The sequence below is a fragment of the Oncorhynchus mykiss genome, chromosome 22, assembly GCF_013265735.2.
Source record: "Oncorhynchus mykiss isolate Arlee chromosome 22, USDA_OmykA_1.1, whole genome shotgun sequence".
NCBI classification, from domain to species: domain Eukaryota; kingdom Metazoa; phylum Chordata; class Actinopteri; order Salmoniformes; family Salmonidae; genus Oncorhynchus; species Oncorhynchus mykiss.
In genome coordinates, this window is record NC_048586.1 from 36,641,035 (window position 1) to 36,654,659 (window position 13,625).

The 13,625-nt window shown below is 45.1% G+C and overlaps 1 protein-coding gene across 7 annotated transcripts in view; it reads right to left on the reverse strand.

Annotated features, from left to right (window-relative positions):
- LOC110501806 (semaphorin-5B) overlaps positions 1 to 13,625 on the reverse strand; it is a 284,886-nt gene that overhangs the window by 88,337 nt on the left and 182,924 nt on the right. For all 7 annotated transcript variants that reach the window (XM_036959221.1, XM_036959220.1, XM_036959219.1 and 4 more), the window contains exons 8-9: positions 13,173 to 13,386; positions 6,386 to 6,671 (exon numbers count right to left, since the gene is read on the reverse strand). In XM_036959221.1, coding sequence (XP_036815116.1) covers positions 6,386 to 6,671; positions 13,173 to 13,386 — 500 coding nt within the window. The remainder of the gene's footprint in view (positions 1 to 6,385; positions 6,672 to 13,172; positions 13,387 to 13,625) is intronic.

Below are 13,625 nucleotides of genomic sequence, written 5' to 3' on the forward strand. Positions count from 1 at the left end.
TATGACTGGCTGGTGTTCCCCTATGGCTGGCGGGTGTTCCCCTATGCCTGGCTGGTGTTCCCCTATGGCTGGCGGGTGTTCCCCTATGACCAGTGTTATGGGAGTAAAAGGCTGATGTCCTCAACCACACCAGCCAGCCAGTCGGACAGGATGACACTGCACTTTCTGTTGTGTCACTGTACCCTATGGCTGCAAGGTGTTATGGGAGTAAAAGCCCCCCTGAGATGGTGACTTCAACAATGCCCACTGGAGTGTGTCCCCTTTCTGCACATGCTCAGTGCAGCTTAGTGACACAGGCTTTGTCCCGAATGGCAAACCCCTATGGGCCCTGGTCAGTAGTGTGCTATTAAAGGAACAGGAAGCCATTTGGGACGCATGAAGTGCCTGCCGCTGCACCTGCTCACCGCAGTTCAGTGCATATGAGTGGTGAAGGCTTCTATGATGATGAATCATAGAGAGGAGACTAGCAGGGATGGTGCTCATCATCACACCAGATGGCCCATATATACTGCACTATATGTGTGTCATAGAGACACTTGCATCCCAAAATACTTTCTAACACACACATACGGGCTAATGAAGGCACGCATATACATACATGTACGCACACACACACACACACACACACACACACACACACACACACACACACACCACAGAATACAGCAACAGATGTGCTCTGCCTATGTTTGGCAGGCTCCAATCTTAGCAGGGTATACGGAGCTAATGCAGTCTGTGCACATCACCTCAATTGAAAAAATACACAGTAAAAATGCATGAAGTGTGCATTCCATATGGTACACTATTCCCCATGGAGTGCACACACACTAGTTGTACACTATATAGTGATTTGGGACACAATAAAGCAGCAATATGTAACTTTTTGGGCGACTTGACCAAATGCACATAGAAATGTAAGTTATAGATCTGTCATTCTCATTGAAAGCAAGTATAAGAAGCTGTAGATATGTTCTATGTGCATTATTTCTATGCTTCCCTTTCTTAAGTTTTGTCTTCATGATGCTCTCTGCGCTTTTAACGGACCTCTGAGACTATCACAGTGCAGGTGCATTTATACGGAGACTTGATTACACACAGGTGGATTGTATTTATCATCATTAGTCATTTAGGTCAACATTGGATCATTCAGAGATCCTCACTGAACTTCTGGAGAGAGTTTGCTGCACTGAAAGTAAAGGGGCTGAATAATTTTGCACGCCCAATTTTTCAGTTTTTGATTTGTTAAAAAAGTTTGAAATTACCAATAAATGTCGTTCCACTTCATGATTGTGTCCCACTTGTTGTTGATTCTTCACAAAAAATACAGTTTTATATCTTTATGTTTGAAGCCTGAAATGTGGCAAAAGGTCGCAAAGTTCAAGGGGGCCGAATACTTTCGTAAGGCACTGTATAGTGAGCGTTGAGGCGGTACCACCCAGCACATCTAGAAGGGAGTGTACTTCATAATGAACCCCTTCCTTGAGGTGGTACCGCCCAGCACATCTAGAAGGGAGTTTATTTCATAATGAACCCCTTCCTTGAGGTGGTACCACCCAGCACATCTAGAAGGGAGTGTATTTCATAATGAACCCCTTCCTTGAGGTGGTACCACCCAGCACATCTAGAAGGGAGTGTATTTCATAATGAACCCCTTCCTTGAGGTGGTACCACCCAGCACATCTAGAAGGGAGTGTATTTCACACTGAATCCCTTCCTTGAGGTGGTACCACACAGCACATCTAGAAGGGAGTGTACTTCATAATGAACCCCTTCCTTGAGGTGGTACCACCCAGCACATCTAGAAGGGAGTGTATTTCATAATGAACCCCTTCCTTGAGGTGGTACCACCCAGCACATCTAGAAGGGAGTGTATTTCATACTGAACCCCTTCCTTGAGGTGGTACCACCCAGCACATCTAGAAGGGAGTGTATTTCATAATGAACCCCTCCCTTGAGATGACAGAGGAACCTTCCCAAGGTGCCTCTACATCACCATTTCAATGGTGAAGTTAAACCGCTAGGGGTAAAAAGTTACCAAACATTAAGAACACCTTCCTAATATTGAGTTTATCCCCTTTTGCCCTCAGTACAGCCTCTACAAGGTGTCCAAAGCGTTCCACACGGATGCTGGCCAATGTTGACTCCAATGCTTCCCACAGTTGTGTCAAGTTAGCTGGATGTCCTTTGGGGGGTGGACTATTCTTGAGATACACAGGAAACTGCTATGCGTGAAAATCCAGCAGCGTTGCAGTTCTTGACACAAACCGGTGCACCTGACACCTACTACCATACCCTGTTTAAAGGCACTAAAATCTTTTGTCTTGCCCATTCACCCTCTCAATGGCTCACATACACAACCCATGTCTCAATTGTCTCAAGGCTTAAAAATCCTGATTGAACCTGTATCCTCCCCTTCATCTACACAGGTGACATCAATAAGGGATCATAGTTTTCACCTGGATTCACCTTGTCAGGCTATGTCAAGGTGTTCCTAATGTTTTGTACACTCAGTGCATATCATATCAAATGAAGAGCAGAATTGACATGTTTCACTATAACTAAGTCAAAAACATCTGGGTTTTCCTTAACACCCTCCCACTTAACACCCTCTCACTTAACACCCTCCCACTTAACCCAGAAGCCACCCGTACCAATATGTCGGCGGCAACACCATTCAACTGGCGACCGGGGTCAGCCGGTAGGCACATGGCCCGCCACAAGGAGTCGCTAGGGTGTGGTGAGCCATGTAAAGCCCCCTGGCCAAACCCTCCCCTAACCAGGACGACGCTGGGCAAATTGTGCACCATCCTATGGGACTCCCGGCCACGGCCGGTTGTGGCACAGCCCGGGAATGAACCCGGGTCTGTAGTAACGCCTCTAGCATTTAGACCGGTCCAATGTGTTTCAACCTCAGTGAATAGCTGCATCAAACAAAAAACAAAAAGCACACTCAGAATCCCCTTTACCGTACGGCATACAGGGAAGGAGCAGAAATTGAACTATGGCTAGGATTATCCGTAACAATTTGTTACTGCATTACAATGCAATACGTGAGCTACAGTGCTATGTTCTGAAACAGTCACTTTCAGGAGACAGTCAGGTAGCAATAAAACAGCAGCAGCAATGTTGCCAATAGGGTACTAAAGGTTACTGTTGTGTGTACATGGTATAAACAAACTGCCTGTAAGTAGTATTTTTTGGTAAAATAATACTTTTCTGCCTCCCAGGTGGCGCAGTGGTCTAGGGCACTGCATTGCAGCTCTAGCTACGCCACCAGAGACTCTGGGTTTGCACCCAGGCTCTGTCGCAGCCGGCAGCGACCGGGAGGTCCGTGGGGCGATGCACAATTGGCCTAGCGTCGTCCGGGTTAGGGAGGGTTTGGCTGAAAGGGATATCCTAGTCTCATCGCGCACCAGCAACTCCTGTGGCGGGCAGTGCACGCTAACCAAGGTCGCCAGGTGCACGGTGTTCCCTCCGACACATTGGTGCGGCTGGCTTCCGGGTTGGATGCGCGCTGTGTTAAGAAGCAGTGGGGCTTGGTTGGGTTGTGTTTCTTAGGACGCATGACTTTCGACCTTCGTCTCTCCCGAGCCCGTACGGGAGTTGTAGCGATGAGACAAGATAGTAACTACTAATAATTGGATACTATGAAATTGGGGAGAAAAAGGGGGTAAAATAAAAATAAATAACAAATATTAAGAATAATACTTTTCTTACTGTAAAAACGAATGATCTGACTGATCCTTATTCTAGGCATATCCAATATGCTCCATGGAATTTATAGCTCATTTCAAGGTGCATTTGACATTATTATATTGAGGTGATGAAAGAAGTACACCTACAAGGAAAAAATATGGAAAATCAGCCAAAAATAGGGGTCACGTTTCAGATGGCTGCACACACACATTACACCACACCAGGACACCATGGTTACCAGGTTACCCAGGAGACATGTCAAATCAGAAGCCAATCAGTTTCATATATGATACACACCTGCAGCAGCATCCAGCTGCTCATTCAGAAAGTTTAGTACATATGGAGAAAGCCATTGGAATGGAATGTGTAAAGCAGAGAAATCACCTGGATAATTATCATTAGCAAGTGATAGCCCCATTTCAATGGGAGAAACAGCGAAGCCCCACTCAGCAGCCCTGACAGAGGGAGGGATGGAGGGAGGGAGGGAGAGAGAGGGAGATACCAGTAAGGTCTACAGTTAATAAAATGCCTCAGCTCTGGGGTCTTAAGATCACTACTCTGACGAGAGAATGAATGCAAACCTGGTCTGCTACTGAATGACCTATTTAAAAGAGCAATGTCCAGCAAAGGCAGATGGAGAACAGCATATATACAGTGGGGCAAAAAAGTATTTATTTAGTCAGCCACCAATTGTGCAAGTTCTCCCACTTAAAAAGATGAGAGAGGCCTGTAATTTTCATCATAGGTACACTTCAACTATGACAGACAAAATGAGAAAAAAAATCCAGAAAATCACATTGTAGGATTTTTTATGAATTTATTTGCAAATTATGGTGGAAAATAAGTATTTGGTCACCTACAAACAAGCAAGATTTCTGGCTCTCACAGACCTGTAACTTCTTCTTTAAGAGGCTCCTCTGTCCTCCACTCGTTACCTGTATTAATGCCACCTGTTTGAACTTGTTATCAGTATAAAAGACACCTGTCCACAACCTCAAACAGTCACACTCCAAACTCCACTATGGCCAAGACCAAAAAGCTGTCAAAGGACACCAGAAACAAAATTGTAAACCTGCACCAGGCTGGGAAGACTGAATCTGCAATAGGTAAGCAGCTTGGTTTGAATAAATCAACTGTGGGAGCAATTATTAGGAAATGGAAGACATACAAGACCACTGATAATCTCCCTCGATCTGGGGCTCCACGCAAGATCTCACCCCGTGGGGTCAAAATGATCACAAGAACGGTGAGCAAAAATCCCAGAACCCAGGGACCTAGTGAATGGCCTGCAGAGAGCTGGGACCAAAGTAACAAAGCCTACCATCAGTAACACACTACGCCGCAAGGGACTCAAATCCTGCAGTGCCAGACGTGTCCCCCTGCTTAAGCCAGTACATGTCCAGGCCCGTCTGAAGTTTGCTAGAGAGAATTTGGATGATCCAGAAGAATATTGGGAGAATGTCATATGGTCAGATGAAACCAAAATTGAACTTTTTTGTAAAAACTCAACTCGTCGTGTTTGGAGGATAAAGAATGCTGAGTTGCATCCAAAGAACACCATAACTACTGTGAAACATGGGGGTGGAAACATCATGCTTTGGGGCTGTTTTTCTGCAAAGGGACAAGGACGACTGATCCATGTAAAGGAAAGAATGAATGGGGCCATGTATCATGAGATTTTGAGTGAAAACCTCAAGGGCATTGAAGATGAAATGTGGCTGGGTCTTTCTGCATGACAATGATCCCAAACACACCGCCCGGGCAACGAAGGAGTGGCTTCGTAAGAAGCATTGCAAGGTCCTGGAGTGGCCTAGCCAGTCTCCAGATCTCAACCCCATAGAAAATCTTTGGAGGGAGTTGAAAATCCGTGTTGCCCAGCAACAGCCCCAAAACATCACTGCTCTAGAGGAGATCTGCATGGAGGAATGGGCCGAAATACCAGCAACAGTGTGTGAAAACCTTGTGAAGACTTACAGAAAACATTTGACCTCTGTCATTGCCAACAAAGGGTATATAACGAAGTATTGAGATACACTTTTGTTATTGACCAAATACTTATTTTCCACCATAATTTGCAAATAAATGCATTAAAAATCCTCCAATGTGATTTTCTGCATTTTTTTTCTGCATCATCTCCCTCTCTCTCTCCCTCCCCTCCCCTGCCTCTCCTCTCCCCCCTGCCTCTCTCTCTCCCTCCCTCTCCTCTCCCTCTCACTCCCTCCCTCTGTTCTGTTTTACAGTTCAAACTCCTGGGAGTTGTTTGACCATGTTCAATTTAACACAGACAGATGGAGACAGTGTTTCCTGTGATTGCATTACCATATCCCCCTACTGGGGGAAGAGTTTTAGGGAGTAACTGGGGGACTGAGAGACAGACAGGGACTGAGACAAAGGATGGGAAAGATGGAGGGGTACACACAAACACACACACAGTTGGAAAGTACTTGCTCCTTCTCTGTCATGTACTGGTACAGTGATAGAAAGTAGCCTACTGCCTCCTGGGAGTTGGTGAAGTCCATAGGACTGAAAATGGATGAATGCAACAATCATGTCTCTGTCACTAAAAAATATAGTAATGGGTGGTAACTCATTTTGTTTGTTTTTTAACACTGGTGAATTTGCTGTGTATATGTGTTTCCCTGAGTGTGTGTTTGTGTCTTGCCTAGAAAGACTATCACTCATCACTCACACATTGGTGGTGAATATCCCATAGATGAGGTCTTGTTCAGGCAGATAGAAGGTGCTCTGCAGCTCGTTATAGTAGAAGGGGATCTCTCCTGAGCGCGAGCAGTTCAGCCTGGCCTTCATGAAGGTGGTCCAGGTGTCCTCCAGTAGGAACCGCCCTCCGATGTCATTCTTACAGACCCGGGCCACCCGGGAGTAGACAGTCTTCCCACAGTCGTGTTCCACGGCGTTCTCACGCAGAAAGAAAAAGGTGAAGAGACCCACATCGTACGCTGAGATGAAATGGGGTTCTGAAGAAGAGAAGAGGAGGAGAGGACAGGAAGAGAGGAGTGGAAATGGACAGGAGAGGACAGGAAGAGAGGAGTGGAAATGGACAGGAGAGGACAGGAAGAGAGGAGTGGAAGAGGAGGAGAGGACGGGGGAGGAGAAGAGACCAGGCAGAGAGGGAAGGGAGACAAAGTCAGAGAGAGCATTAGACTCCATGAAGCCACAGCTGATGATTCTCAATGTCATGGTAGTCTATACTGGTAGCCAATACTGATGAATAAACGTGTACAGTCATGTTGATAATAAAGATATTACTCATCCTGTGAGACATACTGTACATTCATTAGTACTAGTCATCCTGTAAAATGTACAATACATTCATTCCTCCCTCTGTAAATACCAGGACAGTTGATCATCTGGATATACATGGTAAAGACATGAGTCTAACGCACTCAACGGGGGGAAAGAAATCAATAGAGACCATGACTTCATCATTCCTTCCACTTTGACTTGGTGGTCAGAAACACCATATGGCAACATGGATGCTCAAACCTTGTCACGGTTGCTATAAACACAGGCACTGTTTAGTCTTGACTCCACAACGGGACACATTAACAGCACACCTGGGTTCAAAACCTTCAGGCAGGCTCAAGCAAAAGCATGTGAAAGATTTGGAGTACTATTTGAAGCCATGTGTGATAACAAGTAGGATCGTCCTCTCCGGTAGAGTTATAACGTAGAATTTACTCATGACTAGAGAGGCAGTGAGCTGGTGAAAACAACAAAATATGGCTGTCAGTTCTGCTTTCTCTCTGGGACCATACATTCTCAGTGATTTCACACACACACACACACACACACACACACACACACACACACACACACACACACACACACACACACACACACACACACACACACACACACACACACACACACACACACACACACACACACACACACAGAAACACACAGAAACACATGAACTCACTGCGTGGATTCAGAGCAGAGTGGAGAGTGGAGAGTGGAGATACTAACCTGCAAACAGCCATGACGGTAAATGCCCCAGGGGCCAGCACTACCGTTTAAGCGAATGAGATTATAGGAGAATGCAAGCAACTGGCAGGAATGGAAACGACATCAGGAGCAATAACAGGACTCGTAATTCCATTTCAGAACACTGATAAAAACCAACTGCAGGTAGTGACTGGCCACAGCCAATAGGAATGGGTGAAATGGTTGAGACTGACTGGATTACCAACCAGCACAATGTTTGGTAAAATCTCAAATCAAATTTTATTGGCCACATGAACCGAGTGTGGAGTTTGCTTACTTATGAGCCCTTTCTCAACATTGTAGTTAAAAAGTAAGAACATTTACAAATAGATCAAATAAAATAGTAACACAATAAAATAACAATAACAGGTTATATACAATGAGTACTGGTACTGAGTCAGTGTACTGGGGTACAAGGTAGTTGGGGTGATTGATTGAGGTAATATGTGAATGTAGGTTTGGTTAGGTGATTTATTGAGGTAATATGTGAATGTAGGTTTGGTTAGGTGATTGATTGAGGTAATATGTGAATGTAGGTTTGGTTAGGTGATTGATTGAGCTAATATGTACATGTAGGTTTGGTTAGGTGATTGATTGAGGTAATATGTGAATGTAGGTTTTGTGAGGTGATTGATTGAAGTACTATGTGAATGTAGGTTTGGTTAGGTGATTGATTGAAGTACTATGTGTATGTAGGTAGGGGGTGAAAAGTAGTAAGTCTGGGTAGCCGTTTAATTAACTGTTCAGCAATCTTATGGCTTTGGGGTAGAAGCTGTTCAGGAGCATTTTTGTCCCAGACTTGGTGCTCCAGCACCGCTTGCCGTGTGGTAGCAGAGAGAACGGTCTGTGATTTGGGTGGCTGGAGTCTTTGACAATTTACATTCCCTTGTCAGCTGAATATTCATCCACTGTCCCATTATTCTTATCCTATAGTTTTCTATATCAAACTGTTCCATCGTTATCTCTAGTCTAAGCGTAATGGGAGAAGAGACCACGTAAGAAGCCATAGCTTTGCCCGTGAATAATTAAATGTTATGTAATCCATGTAAATACCTGTAATCCATTTCTGAAAAACTATCATGACAAATATACCATCACATCCCTCACCTGCTCTGCATGGAACCTTGTAATGGAGGACAAGGTTTTCCAGGTCAGTTAACAGCCATGTACATGATGGGTTTGTGTGTGTGTGTGTGTATGCGTGTGTACTGTATCACTAGACCTCCTGTCGGGTCCTAGATAATTACCATGGAAAGAGAAGCTATGGAAACAGGCATTAGCGTAGATTAACTGCTGCTTCCCCACGGCTGTCACACACACACACACACACACACACACACACACACACACACACACACACACACACACACACACACACACACACACACACACACAGAGACACACACAGACACACACACACACACACACACCCTGCCCTGTGGCTGTCAGAGGTGGCATAGGAATGAGCTAATACTCCATGTTTAGGCTGCGTGTCATTTGTGGGAGTCAATCCAACAAATAGCATTTTTCCACTTCCCTGCCGAAAGTAAACAGATTGTTCAATCTCCACACAGACTGATTGAGGCCTGCGGGGGGTGGAACTCACACACAACCACGTGACTGAACATGGGGAGGAGGAGGAGGAGGAGGAGGGAGAGAGAGAGAGAGAGAGATTATTGCTTGCCAGTGTGTGTTGCCTAGGCTCATTACTAGAAATTAGATTTGAATTCTCACTCCGTCTCCGCTGATCCTGCCAGATCCAGCTCCAGACTCTGGAAGGAGAGTCTGTACAGCAAAGTGGGCTTTGCCCCAAGAGGATGTGTGTATTTCAGAAGGGCTGAGGGAATGGAAAGGCAAGGTGGTGCCAACAGTGGGGTGTCTGTCTGTCTGTCTGTCTATCTGCAACCAGCGGTGATTATGCTGATGAGCACAGCTTCGCCGCTCCTCTCCTTCCTTCCTCCCTTGCTTGCTCTCTCACTCGCCCTCTCCTGTGGTAAAGCCCACCTCCCACACACACACACACAGCCCTGCGTGGCATGAAGCATGCAGCGTGCTGTAATTTCACCCTCTCCATGCCACGGGGAATAATTATACCACTCACTGCCTCCTCAGTCTATCTTCTCTCCTCTGCCTGGCCTGTATATTTCTGCCCCCTACCTTTCCTCTCAGCCTTTTTCTTCCTCTGTCTCTCCCTTCTGAACAGAGCATGTGAGTGGAGTTGAGCGGTCTGAAATCCCGCTCATTGCTCATGAGCAGTCGCTCCATGTCCTTTCCAACCACTCACACTAAAAAAGCTCCTCTCTCACAGGGAAAAAAACTGACGCTCCAAATCCGCTCCATTCATTAAAATCACAGTTTAACCAACACCCATCTATTTTGTGACTACCTGAACCTACCATTTGGTTTTGAAGTATTGAAACCAAACCATATGATTTGAACGAAAAGTAATTTAATAAACAACATGAAAAGGTGACTGTAAGATGCGCTCATCATTTCAAATAGGCTTCATGTTATATTAAACGGCATATAAACACTATAAATAGGTCAGGAGTCAAACAGGGAGTCTAAGTGAATTAATTATAAATGATTTAGGCTATATTATTTCAATTATTTCAAGGCTATAGCCTACAAAGAAATACATTGTGAAGCATTTGCTAATCTGGCAGGGACATTAAGCACTCAGAATTAAAAAATGTTGTTGTGTTAAATCATTATAGTTTATATATTGCACATATAGGCTGTGACTTACTTGGAATTAAATACAAATGAAATGAAAAATGCCTTATTAGGATCAGTGCCTTTGAATTCATTTTTGGAAAGACGAGTTTGGCCAGAGTTTCTGGCTTCAGGATCATGTGATGAGGGCAGCAGCGGGGAATACCCTCACCGTGCTGCAGAGCCACTGGAGATACTAATCACCCTTTGGGCCACTCTTGCCAGGCTGGGCAGGGACGCGGAGTTGTTTTTGTTTTCTTTGATAGGTAGGCCTAAAGGTTTATAAGCCAAATAACCCTTTCAAAATGGAAAGAGGTAATATGCCAGGCCTATTGGGCCAAAATCCATGATAACCTTTTGTATAGATAATAAAACAATTTTTTGTTTATAAATACCCACCTTGTTCCTTTCTGTTAGCATGTGCACATAGTAAGTACACCATCATGCTTTTATATTTCACAATGTTTCTATAGTTGTGGCAACACTACTTCACCGCACTCCACTCTTTTTCTTGGTCCTCCTCGTCTCAAGTCACCTGTAAGTTTTACTCGTTTTTTTTCTGAAAATATTTAGCCAACTCCATGACAGTAGCTAAAGCATGGGGCTATAGCAGTATGCAAGTAGACTACAAGTGCATGTCGCTGCAGGAATGCCCTGAGCCCATGAAGTGAGCACTACTTGGAATGTTACTGGAGCAAACTTGTAGCAGGCAAGAAGGCTGATGCTCCAGTCTTTGGGAAACTCGCTCCGTGCTCCAGTCAAACTGAGCATGCTCTGCTCCATGTTCTGCTCCATGCTCTGCTCCTTGCTCTGCTCTTTGCTCCATACTCTGCTCCATACTCTGCTCCATGCTCTGCTCCTTGCTCTGCTCCTTGCTCTGCTCCATGCTCTGCTCCATGCTCAGCTCCTTGCTCTGCTCCATGCTCTGCTCCTTGCTCTGCTCCATGCTCTGCTCCATGCTCTGCTCCATGCTCAGCTCCTTGCTCTGCTCCATGCTCTGCTCCTTGCTCTGCTCCATACTCTGCTCCTTGCTCTGCTTCGTTTAAACTAGAGCTCTACTACCCGACGAGAACCAGACGGGCCACAACACACCGGGTTAGGGCTGGTGTGTTGTTATTTCATCAATAACTAAGCTACAGGCAGGGCTCGGGTATCACTACATTGATCACTAACAATTTGAAGCTGAGCCATTTGCTCATGCTCTGCGGCACAGTACAGTCATTGTCACACCCTGACCATAGAGAGCCTTTTTATTCTCTATTTTGGTTAGGTCGAGGTGTGACTAGGGTGGGTAATCTAGGTTGTGTATTTCTATTTTGGCCTGGTATAGTTACCAATCAGAGGCAGCTGTTTTTTGTTGTCTCTGATTGGGGAGCATATTTAGGCAGCCATTTTCACACTGTGTTTTGTGGAATCTTGTTTTTGTGTTGTTGCCTGTGAGTACTTCATTTACGGCACGGTTTGGTCATTCTTTATTGTTTTTGTAAGTTTCACTTCAGTAAATATGTGGAACCCAGATCACGCTGCCCTTTGGTCCGAGTATGCTTCCAATGATGATCGTGACAGTCATATCTGACTAAGATCCTAACATGGTGTCAGAAGTGCTTCAACCTCGTCAAATATAAGACAGGAGAGATTATTTCACAGAAAATAATCACGTTCCTTGAGTTTTGTCAGAGTTAATAAGAGCTAACTGTTTTGTCAGAGCTAATAGCTAACTGCTCTCTCATGTCTCTTTATTGAGCAGAGCAGTCCAAGTGGAGCCGTCACCATTGACACTCAGACTCAGAGCGAGCTGAGCGAGCTGCACACAGGGAGCTAATGGATTTACTAACAGAGGAAGTTATTTCTGATTTTGGGCTTTTGAAAGATCCTTAATTGTCGCTTAATTTTTTTTGTCATTTTAAATAGATTTTTGTAAATTACTGTAAAGCCCAATTTGGTAATCCCCAAATTTGGCAGAAGCAATCGGGTCTGGGTAGGTTAAGGCCTGAACGTTGTGGGCATTTGCAGGGATTGAGCTTAAAATTCATGCCCGTGCAGGGCTCTAGTGCACACCTCTACCCCCTCAATCTTCCTCTCTCCCCCTTTCTTCTCCCTCCTATTTTCTTCTCCTCTTTTCTCCACCTACTCTATGGAGCCTAGAACTAAATATGGTTGCTGTGTTTGAATTACTGCAGATAATAATCACAGTTTCGGAAAAGGTTTGTCTTTTTTCTGCTGGAGTCAGGATGTATTTGTGAGGTGCATTCAGTAAAAATGCCTGGTGTCAGCAACAGAAAGATTACAGACACCTAGCTGGGACTTTTGGGGCTGATGATGGAGGTTTATCTAACTTAGCTTTTCTATAGTACCAGCCAATACCAGCTCATACTGTCCACAATACCGTACCTAGGTGGATTACACTCAAATCGCATACTTTATTTTGTGGGGGGGTCAAATTACCATGTCTTTTTACTTGGATACTAGGAAATAGTAGAAATGGTGTCCCTGAGAAACATGGCTGATAGCCTGAAACATGGTGGATAACAGACTGCACCAAGCCATTAACAATCAGGAAGCACTGGGCCTCTAACAAAGATCTTAGCTCTTATGCAATCCACTTTAATTGACTTTACCGAATCAACTAATACAAACACATGGTGGGCAGTGTGGGTGGTGTCAACACACACACACACACACACTACAAACGTACACACACACACATTACAAACACACACACACACAGCGAGGTTTGTGGAACCGTCATTTACCGTTGAGCCACTTGGAGTTGTACTGGGCAGTCCGAAGGGGTGGCATGCCTCCTAGGCTCCGGTAGATGACGGGGTCGCGACCCGAAAAGTCTATGACAGTGGCGGCGAACAGCTCACCACTCTCCGTCACCACCGCCGTGGAGTTATGGCGAGGGTCATACGGGCACCGTGCCACTCCGTTCACACGATCCAACACGCTGGACATGTTCCCCACCTGAGCGAGGGGGAGGGAGGGGAAAGAGAGATATAGAGTGTGAGAGCAAGAAAATGATAGTAACAACACACTATCTTCTCACAGACCATATGGCTGTTTGATGTTTACATTCCAGTCATGTAGCTGGAGACGACCTTATCTTAATGCCTCCTTTCACCATTCACTGTCTATCATCCCCCACCCCTATTCCTGCCAGTTATCACTCTATCCCTCTTTTCCCTTCATCTCCCCTTCGTTCC